The sequence below is a fragment of the Vombatus ursinus genome, unplaced genomic scaffold (assembly GCF_900497805.2).
Source record: "Vombatus ursinus unplaced genomic scaffold, bare-nosed wombat genome assembly UNPS02014841.1, whole genome shotgun sequence".
In the NCBI taxonomy this organism is placed as follows: Eukaryota; Metazoa; Chordata; class Mammalia; order Diprotodontia; family Vombatidae; genus Vombatus; species Vombatus ursinus.
The window spans coordinates 15,937,529-15,951,995 of NW_020954619.1; the positions used below are offsets into that span (position 1 = coordinate 15,937,529).

Below are 14,467 nucleotides of genomic sequence, written 5' to 3' on the forward strand. Positions count from 1 at the left end.
TAATGTATATTAATTTTTCTAATGCTGGTTTCTTTTACCTTAAGAAAACACTGAAAGCTAAATTTCCACACAATAAATATAAATTGAATTATGGTAAGACATTGGAGAAAGCTTTGGAGAAACTGCTTGTGTGGAAATGTTGTCTTTCACGTAAAATCAAGGACACAACTTAGAAAATGAGAAAATAATGCTCCTACTCTTGGGATCTATTGTAAGTACACTTTTGTGTTTGATATCATGTTGAGATTTTTACCTTTTCCTTCATTATCAACTATGGTCATGTCCGCCTGTGCTTTGGCCAATTTTTCCATAGTTAATTCATGGCCCAGCTCTGCAGCTCTCATAGTTGGAGTACAACCCATTCGGTCTTGCACATCAGGATGAGCTCCCAGCTCAAGGAGAAAGCTGACCATATCAACATCATTTGAGACAGAGGCCAAGTGAAGGGCACTATCACCATTAGTAGGCTCAGTGAAATTGATAAGTTCAGGGTATCCCAACTTGGTCAGTTTCTCTATCTGCTTCTTATTTTTTTCCCGGACACACTGAAGAACTTTGTATATCTGCAAATTTTCAAGTCTCTTATCAGATAAAGCCATTCTTGATCAACTTCTTCCTGAAAACTGTTTCTAGACAAAAATTTGGAAATATAAGATCATTAGTTTTAATCATTCTGTGTTTTATTAAAATTGTATTTTTTGGTTATTCTTTCCTAAGAACTGAATTTTTTCTCATTTTGACACTGGATCATTTAATTATGCAAGCTGGGATTAATATACTTAGGAATTAAATATAGGTGTTCTGGTGGGAAAATATTATGGAAAGTACATATAAAATACAATAACTAAGTCATTTACCTTCATTTTAATGCTTATTAAAAGTGATAGATAATCTCAGAATCAGAAGACCTTTCAAAGGTTATCTCAACCAATCTCAATCACCAGTTGAAGCAGGAATCCTTTTGACAATCCCTTCATAATTCAACCACAAATTTCAGACAAAATGCATCTACTCTGTGCTTGGTGCTAGGGAAAAAGACAAAAAAATTCCCTGTCTTCAAGAAGCTTATGCTTTACTGTTAAATTCTTGCAGAATGTAAAGATTTATCTTCGCATATCGAAGAGGGCCATTACTCTTGAAATCATTTACCTTGCAGTTCCTTGAATGCTTCCTAATTTAACATAAAGATTCTGACTTTACAGAAATATGCCCTATTCTTCCAAATATAAATTTTTTCATCCCATTGTGGTAATTATTTAATTATGAAATAAAAGAGGTTTACAGAGCTATCTGGGCAACTTATCTAAGGTGAACCTTCTTTAGGGATTAAGAACAGAACAAAATGTGGGTTATTTTCTCATTTTAAAACAACATAACACCTAGGGTAGCACCTGCTTCTTTCACATGGGACCTCCAAAAATGTTATCCCAGGGCTCTAAGTACCCTGCAGGTCTGAAGCCACACAAACCATAGCTCACAAGTCTCCAGCAATGTATTTATTTTTATCAGTCAGTCAGAAGAACCAGTTAGCTAAAAGCAAAGGCATTAATGAAATAACATAGCAAGAAAAGTAGCAATGGAAAATTTCCCCCATGAATCAAAGGAATATTCACTCACAAATAAACACATTCACAAGAGGATGAGTATAGAAGACATCTATAAGGGTCACATATGGGAGTATACACAAAAAGAACACACAGGGAAGGTCATATTTAGGGAACACAAGATGCCCAAGCACATATGTGAAACAGCACCTCACCCTCCAAAAATTCAGGGTTGCCATTGTTTTCTGTTGCTATTCTCGGACCCACTTCGTGCTGGGCTGTATCTGGGCATCATGTTGTGTCTCTGTGCTGCTCTCTGTCTCTCCTTTCCTCTGGTACTTCTCTGCCAGATATATCTTGTGATCATTGCTAAGCATTATTCCTATCTTCCAGGCTTTATCTCCTCAGGGCCACCTGCCAGTTTCAGTACTCTGGGATGTAGAAATTAGAAAGCTTCTCCATAATGAGGGCAGGCTGATAGTTCTTTAGCCAAAATCACCATGGCAGAGCACCCTAAGAGCTACAGATGAGGACCAGAGACCCTATCACTTCCACTTAGGGTAAGATAATCAATTCATCATCAGAATTGAGCCTGGGACAGAACTGCCTTCATTAATGACTTCACAACAGACTATCCAGAGGGTAAATCTATTACCAGAAAGATTACAGACTCAGGCTTCTTTTCATCTAGCCTCTAGTCTTTGACTCTCGCCACCAGACTAGAACCAGAGGCTAAACCAGACAGGTATCTTGACATCTTCCTGCTGTCACATGAACCCCACCTACCTTTTACTCAGGGAATGATTCAATTCTAAGTTGAGACCTGGGGCTCAACTACCATTGCTACCTGAGAAGCCCACAAGAGTCTCCTGTCCTATTGATCAATCAATCAAAAAGACTTTATGAAGTCCTTACTACATGCCAGGCATTGTGCTAAGAAACTAGAAAACTTTTCCTTCCACTCAGAATCCCTGTGATTCAGAGCCATAGGGTGTCCAGGTGAAACCTCCCCCCTCCCCCATACACATCTATCTGTCTGCCTTATCCCTCCTATTTTCCTATCCCACTCCACCCTTCCATTCCATTGGGCCCAATGCAGCCTGAGTTCTATCGTGAATCAACTGCCCTTAACATTACACTTCTCATACTCCTTCCATTTTCCTCAAAACCATAAATCTGGCTCCCCTTAAAATTCACTGAAGCAGCAACCACCCTCTCTAAAGTCAACCTCCTCTCATGTGGACTAAGAGGAGTAAAGATGTTTCTTGTTCTTCTCTACTAACACTTCTACACTCTCACACTGTCACTCAGCAACTTCTCTTCCTTGCGGTTCATCACCTCCAGATATATTACCCTATCCATATCCTGGTGGCTACTGGCTACTGGATTCCAGGTCATTCTCCTTCCTTCTTTTAGGAATTCAGTGCCTAGCTTACCGTCTTCAGCTCTATCCTAAACCCTTTTCTTATACTTGGGGACTTCAGCCCAAATACTATGGCTTTCTACTTCATCAGCCTTCTCAGCCTCCATAATCTACACTTTCACTCTGTCTTGGTCTCATAGGCATGGTCATAAGTCAAGGTCAAACCTTGATCTCATCAATACCCATAAGCCATATATCTCTATAATCAATAACTCTAAAATTCTTCACAACAAAAATCCTTATCCATACATCTCTCCTAAATAAAATTTCTGTCCTTATCAAACCTTCTGCTTTCCCAAGTCCTCAGAACTACTCTGGTCTCATTTTCTTTCCTTCCTTCAAAATCTTCAAATTGCCCATAAGTTGATCAGTTCAACATATAATGTCCTCTACCCATGAATCCCTCGTCTCTTTCTCCTGACACTTTTCATTCCTTTTCAAACTCTAGTCTCATTCTTATCAATCTCCTCCACTCTGACTCATATCCTACAGAATAGTGCTGGAGGAAGCCATACAGCCATACTGACTGGATCCCCTCCAAATCTGTTATCTAATCTCACCCAGGCTCTCACTTTTCTTCTTGTTATTTTTATGAGTAATTTAAGAATGACCCTGAAATTGGTATTCAACCTGCTAAACATTTATTTTTCAATTCAATTCAATAAACATATCTGCCTTCTTTGTGCAGAGCACTGTGTAAGGTACAGGAATAATCCCAAACTGGAAATAATACTGTCTCTAACCTCATGGAATAAAGTAGTGAAATGTGATACATATACAAATAAATATAATAATTTTAAGTGGGTCATTAATTTTGAATTCTTTGAAGGGGGGGGTCTCTTTCTGTTACTTCATTGGTATAGGGAAATCCCAGTGAGGCTACTATGCAATTTCTACATAGTCTTAAAGAGTTACCTAGGAGCACTGATAGGTTAAGCAACTTACTTGCCCAGCATCACAAAGCTAGAAGAAGCATCATTCCTTGTTTGGCCTTCATTCTTGAAGAGGACCATGACATCAGGAAGGTGATGCCATGACTTGCAAGTGAATATGATTTAAGCGAGGGAGGGCTGTGCAAAGTCACCAGCCTCACTTCCTTTTCCAGAGCCATCTGGGTTCAGTGGCAAGATATAGATCAGGACGACTGCAGGTGGCCCTAGATGCAGTGGGAAATCTTGGCCTTTTTAATCTAAGGTCTTTCCCAAGTCTCAGTTTGACTGAGGCAAACACCCATTCAGTGATTAAGACAAGGTAAGAAATGAGGTAAAGTATGGTCTCTTTTACCTAGTCAAAAAAAAAATCAATTGGGGAGGGGAAGGCCTTCAGGGTGTCTGGCCAAAACAGAAACAACTGCTATTTACACTTACTCTGAGCCATCAGTGACCAAACAATGACCAAGTGAGGCTTGGGCTGGGACCTATAGTTGGCCAATCAATGAGAGCCAGAGTGATTTGGGTTTAAGGTATGGTCCTTAAGAAAGAAATCTAGCTTGTGTATCATAGGCAGTATTTGAACCCACATCTCCTGACTCCAAGACCATCCACCACTCCATGCTGTCAATAAATGTAAATTAAAGCTAGGATAACAAAGGAAACCTTCAAATAAGGAAATCTACCCCACATATCGCTTATAAAAAATATTGAGATATAGAATTAACACACATGGATAAGACCAAGAGGCATTCTCCAATAAATAAGTGGTCAAAGGAAATAGAAAAAATTTTAATTAAATTTGAATTTTCAAAACTTTTTTTTGGTCTTTCTTTATATCCTCAGCACTTAACACAGTGCCTGGCACATAATTAATCAAAAAGAATTAAAACTATAAACAACTATAGGAAAGAGCTGCAATCACTAATAATCAGAGGAATGTAAAATAAAAAAAAAAACTCTGAGTTTTCTACCAATATCCCCAAAATGGAAGGTGATGGGAGAAGACGGAATTGTTTAATGTTAGTGGGGTTATTGACACGCTGTCGATGTGCCTGCAGATCGATTCAAGTATTCTGGTAAAATTTTGACACTACATAAAGAAAATTACTAAACTGCTCATATTCTGACCCACAGATCCCACTGTGGCAAATATATTACAAGAAAGGCAAAGGAAGAAAGTCTCACATATACCAAAATATTCATAGCATCACTTTTTTTTTGAAGAAGCAAAAAACAGGTAAAAAGATTGGTGCCTATAAAGTAGAGAATGTCTGAACAAATTGTGGCATATGAATATAAGGGGATTTTATGACATCCTAAGAAGCTAAAAATGTGAGTAATTTAGGGAAATACAGGAAAACATGTATGAAGGGATAGAGAGTGAAATAAGCAGAATCAGGATTCCCAGGTAATAGACAATGATGCTCACTTACAACAATGAAAGTGAATAGGACATTGAAACAGAGTCAAAGATCATGTTACACAATGTCCAACTCCAGCCCAGGAAAGAGGAACTGTACCCGTTTCTTTTCTTTGGCGACGTGGGGGGTTATGGGAGCGCAATATAACATGTGCTGTCAGACAAGGCTTAGCTGTTGTGTTGGCTGCTCTTATTTAAGTGGTTTTTGCTTGTTTGTTTTTCCATGTTCTAAGGAAAGGCTTATGGTGTGGAAGTATCTTTGGGAATGACTGTGAAGTAAAAAGAAAAGGTATGAATAAGACTTTTAAAAAAGTTTAAAACTGAAGATCATGAGAGATAGCATGGTGTAGCAGAAATGGCCGAGGAAAATCTGGGTTCCGATCTCCCCTGTGGAACCCTGAGTGAATCATTCCACTTTTCTCAATTTCCTCACCTATAAAGTGGGGATAAAAATGCCAGTGATTCTCTCCTCACAAAGTTATGAAGATCAAATGATCCCACATATGTTAAGACGTTTGCTAACTTTAAAGCACTCACTATATTAACTTACTTTTCCCTATAGCTTCTTGAACACTGCCTTTCAGTCCTATTTGCAGGATCTTCTATCTCCTGCCAACATTGGATATCTCCCCAAATATTCTTGGTATAGAGTTTCTCCTGCAGTGATGTCATCTGTTCCCAAGGGTTATATTATAATATCTATGCGTGTGACTCCAAATCCATATATGAGGCATCTTAGTGCCATTTTAAGCTCATTAAAGCTTACACCAAGAAGCTAGGTGATGGAGTGGCTAGCATGCCAGCCCTGGAATCAGGATAATTCATCTTCCTGACTTCAAGTCTGGCCTCAGAAATGTATTAGTTGTGTGACCCTGGGCAAGTCGCTTAACCCTGTTTGCTCTCAGTTTCCTCATCTGAAAAATGAGCTGGAGAAGGAAATGGCAAACCACTCCATTATCTTTGCCAAGAAAACCCCAATGGGGTCACGAAGAGTAGGATGTGACTAAAATGACTAACAACAGCAAAGCTTACATCAGATACATAAAGGGTACATCAGGTTAGATGGCAATGCCCTGCTTATTAAAGCTTAAAATGCCACTAAAACTTTTGGGACACTCCTCTGTGTATCTATCCCAGATCTCTCTTCTGAATACAAGACCCATATTTCTAATTGGTTTCTGGATATCTCTGCCCAGGTATCCCACTGAAGCTTTAAATTTAACATAGCCAAAACCAAATGCCTAAATGCCACATATTTCTCTATAAACCAGCCTCCCCTTATATGCTTATATAAACCTACAAACATATATATTTATACATATGTATGAATTATGTGGATTACCAGAGACGGAGAGGAATGGGTAACAAGTTTTGGCAACTAATTGTGAACATGGCTTGGTGAGAGGGAAAGGAAGATGGAAGAAGCTATGCACCTGAGTTGTGTTGCCTTCAACAATAACAATGACCATATATGTGCATGCATATATATTTGTATGGGCATATATGAATATATCTGTGCGTATATTTATATGTACATATATGAACATATACACATAGATTCCCTGTTATTGTTAAGGGCAACACAATTCAAGTTCATAGCTTCTTTCCCTCTCCCTCATCCCATATCCAATTAGTTGCCAAAATCTATTGACTCTTCCTTCATATTTTTGACATCCATTATTTCTCTACTCTGCAACATTTTTTTGAAAAGAAAAAAAATTTCTTCAGCTACAAATTTTCTCACTAAAAATACTTAAAAATTAATATGCATTAAATTATTTGTAAAGATAACTTGTTGAAGAGAACAATGAATGAAAAAGTATTGTTAATGACTACATTCTAAGTACTGTGCTAAGAGCACTCAGGATACAAATAGAAAAAAAAAAAGAGACAGTCCCTGCTTTCAAGGAGTTCACACTTTAATTGGGGAAACCCACTCATCTTCCAAGTATATCAGAAGTTAGATGGAAATGCCCTGGAGCAGGGGTGGGGAACCTTTGGCCTTGAGGCCACATGTGGCCCTCTAGGTTCTCAAGTGCAGCCCTTTGACTGAATCCAAACTTCATAGAACAAATCCCCTCAATAAAAGGATTTGTTCTGTAAAACTTGGACTCAGGCAAAAGGCCACACCAAAGGTCTGGGGTCTTATGAACACAGCAGCTGATAAGGTCCTCTGGACTTTGGGATACAGTGGCAGAAATTTTGGTGAGTCCCAGTGATTCTCTATCTCACCTTAGAAGGACTGCAGTTTGTGACTTGTCGCTTAGCTTATCCAAGTGGTGTAACTGGCCATTTTGCTCTTTCTCCCTGGCCATCCCAGATGGGGTTTGGGCAATTGAGGTGTTAGAGAGTGACATTAGGTGAAACCTCAGATTTCTTTTAATTTACATGTCTCTTAATATTAATGTAGCATGAGTGGTTTGGCCAGTGAGGGCCAGTCCTTAGGGCATGTACAGATATCCCCGGCCTATTTTGAATTCAACTGACTACTCGGAAATTTGAGGGAATGTCTTCCCAGCTATGCTTGAATGAGAGACTGGTACTATATGATGACAAACACTGTTCTAAATGTCCATGGATTCAGAAAAATTAATGACTTGGAGATTGTTGAGCTGGAACTCAATCAGAATAGGTGAGGGGCAACCTGTCCTTCATTGCTCTATATTTCCTTTGCAGCTCCAAGTAAAGTAGCACACTTTGAGCTTCCTACCTAAGAATGGCAAGAAGAGTAGCTGCCCTGTTTCCCAACAAGTCATGTTGGCTGTGAGCATGTGGCTGTTTCTATTGCTATGTTTGTTCTTTTCTGATCTTAGGAGAATGAGTATTTTGAGATAAAAGTGTCCAATCAACTTTGTAAGGTTGAGAAATCCAGGAGCCCCATCAGCAGTCTGAACTGAATGGTAGTGGTAGTAGTAGTAGTAGTAGTAGCCGTAGCCATAGCCACTGAAGCAGTAGTGTCCAAAGGTGTGGAAATACCTGCAATGGACGGAAGTGTGCTCCATCATAGTGGAGAGAAATGCTACCTGTGGATTCAAGAAAGGCAACGGATGCTGAGAGTCTAGCTGAATGACGCACCCAGTAGAGAGATGTACATAAAGAGAACGTCATGAGGACTCTATGATGAAAGAAAAGGACTTCCAATTGAACCTTACAATTGAAGTTGCTGGCTGATTGTTAAAGGTGAACACAGTGGTGGGGCTCAGCAATAGCACTACTAAAAGTGGTCACGTGCAAAGTTATTTATTCCTAGAATCCTGAAAGAATAATAATCACTCTTTGGGGACCCCAAACTACAAGGGCAAGTGCAGGTTGAGAAAATAGCCCCAAATATCGTACCATATCAGTGACAGGAACACACCCCTATCACTGTAGTTCATAGTTTCAATTCTTCTGAAAAATTTTTATTTATCCATTGACTCCTTGCTCTTTGGGAAATGTCTCTTGCAATGTCATATATTTATGTTAATTCTCTCTATAAATCTTAAAATTTTTCTCAGAAATGTTTGATTCAAAGTTGTTCCTCCCCACCAATTGACAGTTTCCTTTATTATCCCCATTTTAATTTATGTTTGTAGGCGGCCTGTCATAGTTGATAGTGTGCTGCCACCCTAATTCATGCCCTCATTACTTCTCACCCAGATTATTACAACAGTTTCTTAACTGGTCTCCATGATTCTGGTCTGACCTTTTCAAATCCATCTTTCATACAACTGCCAAAGCATTCTTAAGGCACAAGTCTGACCAAGTCACTACCCTGCTGAAAAATCTTCAGTGGACAACTATTCCTCCCAGATAAAATATAAACTCATTAGCCTTTAAGGTTCCATACAGTTTGGCTCCAAACTACCTCTCCATCTTTTCTTCTTCAAGTGCTCTTTGTTCTAGCCACATTGATCTCCTGACTATTCCCCAACCTCCACATGACATCTCTCATCTCCATGCATGCCTAGAATATACAACTTCCCCATTTTCCATCTTTCAGAATATTAACCATCCTTCAAGTTGCAGCCCAGGTATAATTTATTTTTTAATTAATTAATACATTTATTTTTAGTTTTCAAAATTCACTTTTATAAGATTTTGAGTTCTAAATTTCCCCCGTCCTTCTCCTCCTCTCTCCTCAAGATGGCATGCAATCTGATATAGGCCTTACATGTACAATCATACTAAATATATTTCCGTATTAGTCATGCCGTGAAAGAAGAATCGGAACAAAAGGGAAAAACCATGAGAAAGAAAAAAGAGCAACGAAAAAGAGAAAATAGTATGCTTCTTTCTGCATTCAGATTGCATAGTTCTTTCTCTGGATGTGGAGAGCATTTTCCATCATGAGTCTTTTGGAACTATCTTAGATCATGGCATTACCAAGAAGATCTAAGTCTAACAAAGTTGGTCATCGCACAATGTCGCTGTTACGGTGTACAATATTCTCCTGGTTCTGCCCACTTCACTCAACATCAGTTCACGCAAGGCTTTCCAGGTTTTTCTGAAATCTACCTGTTCGCCATTTCTTATGGAACAATAGTATTCCATTACATTCATATACCACAACTTGTTCAGTCATTTCCCAATTGATGGGCATCCCTTCAATTTCCAATTCTTTGTCACCACAAAAGGAGCTGCTATAAATATTTTTATACATGTGGGTTCTTTTCCCTTTTTATGATCTTTTGGGACACAGAGCTAGTAGTGGTATTGTTGGATCAAAGGGCATGTACAGTTTTATAGCCCTTTGGGAATAGTTCCAAATTGCTCTCCAGAATAGTTGGATCAGTTTATCCACCAACAATGCATTAGTGTTCCAATTTTTCCATATCTTCTTCAACATTTATCATTTTCCTGTTTTGTCATGTTAGCCAATCTGATGGGTATGATGTGACACCTTAGAGTTGTTTTAATTCGCATTTCTCTAATCAATAGTGATTTAGAGCACTTTTTTTCATATAACTATAGATAGCTTTCATTTCTTCATCAGGTATAACTTCTTCTGAGAAACTTTCCCAACTATCCCCGGTTCTCAGTGCTCCTAAAAGTTCCTCATATTTTCTTAAAGTCTGCTCCCTCAATCCCTCAACTCTCTACCCTACATTATTCTTACCTAGCATGTGTTGCATGCCCCTGAGTAGAATGGAAGTACTTTCAAAGCAAAAACTTTTGCTTTTATCTTTGTATGGTACAAGGATTCTTAACCTGGAGTCTGTGAAATTGATTTTTAAGAATATATGTAGGGGCAGCTAGGTGGTGCAGTGGACAGAGTACTAGCCCTGGATTCAGGAGGACCTGAGCTCAAATCCAGCCTCAGGCACATAACACTTAGTAGCTGTGTGATCCTGGGCAAGTCACTTAACCCCACTGCCTAGCCAAAAAAAAAAAAAAGAATATATGTTGATAACTGTATTTAATATAATTTGTTTCCTTTGGATTACTATGTATTTTAGTTTACACATTTAAAAACATTAAAGGGATCCACAATATGTACTTTACCCTATAGCATCTCCTCCCTACCACTCCCTCTTACTTTCTTCTAATATACTGCCAACTGGAAAACCAAACTTATCAGAATTGTCAAAAAGAAAAAAACATCTCTGAATGAGGTTCTGCAGGATCTCCTATGAAGTAATGTTTTAATGGAAAGCACTGAGCAACTGAGCAACCATTTTTAGCTGTGGTCTGGATTGATGAGGTTACTAGAGAAGTGGATACATGAAATTTTTACTATATACATATAACACTGCGAAGTATTTTAAATTGCTTATGAATTTTGTTGAAATTCTTACTTTGGGAATGACTACAGTGGTCCTTCCTACTCCTTCCCCCCACCTCTTTTAATATAGAATTGAAACATTTGGACATGTCGGGAAGGAAAGGTAGCAGTGAGGTACAGTGGAAAGGGTGATAGATTTGGATTCAGACAAAGCTTAGTTCTGAATCTCAGTTCTGCCAATTATAGCTATTTGTTGCTGCTGTTGAGTCATGTCTGATTCTTTGTGACCCCATTTGGGGTTTTCTTGGCAGAGATACTGAAATGATTTGCAATTTTCTTCTCCAGTTCATTTTACAGATGAGGAAACTGAGGCCAACAGGATTAAGTGATTTGTCCAGGTTCACACAACTAAGTGTCTGAGGCCGGATCTGAACTCATGAAGATGAGTCTTCTTCTTTGAAAGCCCACTGCGCCATAGCTATATGTTTATGGTAAAGTTTTTTTTACCTCTCTGATTCTCAGTTTTCTCATCTGTAAAACAGGGATAATATCTCCTTACCTATCTCCTAGTGTTATGAACAAAGCACTCTGGAAAACCTGGAAGTGCTATATAAAGACTTCTAGGATTTCATCCTTATAGACATGTCCTCCACTGATAAAAGACTTCATGGAAGCAATCACAGTAGAGGTTTGTGTGACCAAAAAATTCATGATCCTGTAGCCAACTTGGTGATCATCCTCTCCAAAATGAAAGGAACTGACGCTTAGATGACAATATACAGTCAGTTGATCACCAGGCTCATATTCAAAGTGTTTCCAGATTGGCAGCACCCTTCCCCCTCCCCCCAGAACACACACACACACACACACACACACACACACACACACACACACTCCCTTCTCCCCCAGGGCTTATCAAAAACACAAGATTACCATCACATCAGATACAGGAGTTAGATCTATTCTTAGTGGAAGATAGGTAGTGAAATTTGCCAGAGAAATCAGAGCTATTACAATTCAATAAATGTTAGAACTTACTGAAATGTTATCTTCAGCTTTTCAAACACCACTAAAATTGAGTAGGGTTCCATCTCTTGTCTAGCCAATAATAGGGGTGGGGAGTCAAAGCTCTTTGGGAAGGGGTCGCCCTAGGATTTACGCTAAAGCCGTGTGTCCATAACTCCACATTCCTCAAACTTTACACAGAAGTATTTTTCTACTAGCCTGTGCCCCCCCCCCCCCGCGCCCCTTAGAGAGGAAGCTGAGGGATGTCCCATGCAGTCTCATTTCACAATCAACTGACATAGGGGCTTCAGTGTAGCAAGGTCCCTTAAACTTCCCTCCCCCAACCTGAATCCTAGTTTTAAAATCCTAGTTTTAAATCTGGATTATAAACAAACAAAAAATATAGTGTGTAAGAGAGTGGGGGAAAGGTGGATAAAGATCTCAAGCGGAGGGTTTTGCAAAGGAGCAACGAAAAAGCGGTGTGGCACTTACCTTTCCAGCTCTGTCTAGCTCTAGAGCAGAAAGCGTAGTGCTCTGGGAACAGCTGACTTAGCTGCCTTACCCTCTCAGGTGGCTGTCCCGGTTCCCTCCCTCCCTTCTCTCTAATTATCCCAGCACCAGCTTCAGTCTTTGAAGCAGGGCTGGGCACCTCGTTGCTAATGATGCCACCGATGGCAGGACTGGAGGTTTGGAGCTGTGGGTAAGAAGAGAGTTCTCTATCCTTAGGGAGAAGGTTTCTGGGAGCCAGGGGAAAGGGGGTCTGTTGGGGGAAGGGGGTGGAGATTGGGACAGGGGACAAGGGACAATTGTTCGCCTTGGCCACGCCTCTGGCTACCATAGCAACCAAACCTAGGGTGCGCGGCCACGGGGCCATGCACGCCCAATCTCAAACGGATGCAACCAACCACTCACTCTCCTTACACGCCCCTCCTCGTCGGTTGAACGCGAACTCGGGGTGCGGGGTCGAGTTGCGCATGCGTGTGGGGACCACCTTCTCCCCGCCCACTCCAGGGAAACAGAAACGCGGGCGTTCGCCTGCATCATCTGGCGTGGATTGACTCTTGCGTACTGGGCGGAGCGTATGGGAGTTCTCTTAGATTCCAGGTCACTGCTGCTTAATGATGCTTCCTCAATCTCCTATCCCCTTCCCTACCTCATGCTCCAGAGCTGCAAAGCTTTGCATTTGTAGTCAGAGGTCCGGGCTTCGGGGTCTACCTCTGACATTTGTTTTTGCGTGGGACTATGAGCGAATCAATGAACCTCTCTGGGCCTCAGTTTCTTCATCAGCTAAATGGAAAGGGTGGGACTGAAAACACCTCTTCTTGCTCTAGATCAATGATCCTATAGGCCCTTCACTCTGCTCTGTATAGCAGAGTCCTTCTCCCCAACCCCCAAGCATCGGGATTGCACAGTGAAGAAGGGTAAGCCGGTGCCCTGCTGCATGTATCTGTTCTGGGCCCGTTTAAACCTCTTGCAGGTCAACCCACTCACTAGTGGCCTGGGGGAGAGGGGCTCGTGCTGTTTACTGATGAGAACCTTCCTGCTCGCCATTATCCATTGTCAAGAACACAACTGGGGAAGCGACTTATCGCTAACGGAAAGGATTGGTATTCTGCTTCTCTTCTAGAACTGGTGGATCTGATACCTTCGATTTGGAGGGTCTGTAACCACAAGTATTTATTAAGTTGCTGTTGTGTACCAGACTTGGTGCTAGACATGGGATATAAGTACAAAGAATGATACAATCCCTACTCATGAGTTTATATTCTAATGAGAGACAAGAAGATTTGATATAGAGATACACGCATATATACATAAATGCTATATACACGCATACATAATTGGGAAGAGAACATAAAGTGAATAAATACAAATATATACAAATATTTCATACAGAGTGGTTTGGGAGGGAGGGCACTAACAGTTGGGTGATTAGGAAAGTCGTGATGCAGAAGATGGTGCCTGAGTTTTATCTTAAAGGAAAAGATGTGGTGGAGGTGAGGTACATTCCAGAAATGGGGGAAGGTCAGCGCAAACACAGGGAAACTAGAGATCGAAGTATTCTGAGTGAGAAGTATCCTGAGGGAAAGTTAGTTTGGTTGTATCACAGAATTCAGAAGGGGAAGTGGTATCCACCCAGGCCGGGAAGATTGTTTGAGGCCAAGTTGTGTAGGACTTTAGAAACTAAACGGAGATATTAATATTTTAGCCTAGAGTCACTAGATTTGATTGAGTAGGGGAGTCACATGGTCAGATCTGCATTTAAGGAAAATTACTTTGGCATCAGTGTGTAGGATGTACTGAAATGGCTAGAGACTTAAGGAAGGTAACTAACTCTGGGAGGGGATGCCTAATTGACTTGTAAGATAAAGGTATCATTGTGAGTTGTTTGAGGAAACAGCCCAGTGGACAAATTGCTGAGCTTGCAGTTCAAATTCT

General features: G+C 40.3%; 1 protein-coding gene across 1 annotated transcript in view; it reads right to left on the minus strand.

The window, feature by feature from the left end:
• The window catches only part of ANKEF1 (ankyrin repeat and EF-hand domain containing 1), a 51,616-nt gene extending 39,025 nt beyond the window's left edge, over positions 1 to 12,591 (minus strand). The window contains exons 1-2 of the mRNA XM_027840433.1: positions 12,521 to 12,591; positions 254 to 629 (exon numbers count right to left, since the gene is read on the minus strand). Coding sequence (XP_027696234.1) covers positions 254 to 599 — 346 coding nt within the window. The 5' untranslated portion in view covers positions 600 to 629; positions 12,521 to 12,591. The remainder of the gene's footprint in view (positions 1 to 253; positions 630 to 12,520) is intronic.
• Positions 12,592 to 14,467: the final 1,876 nt, after the last annotated feature.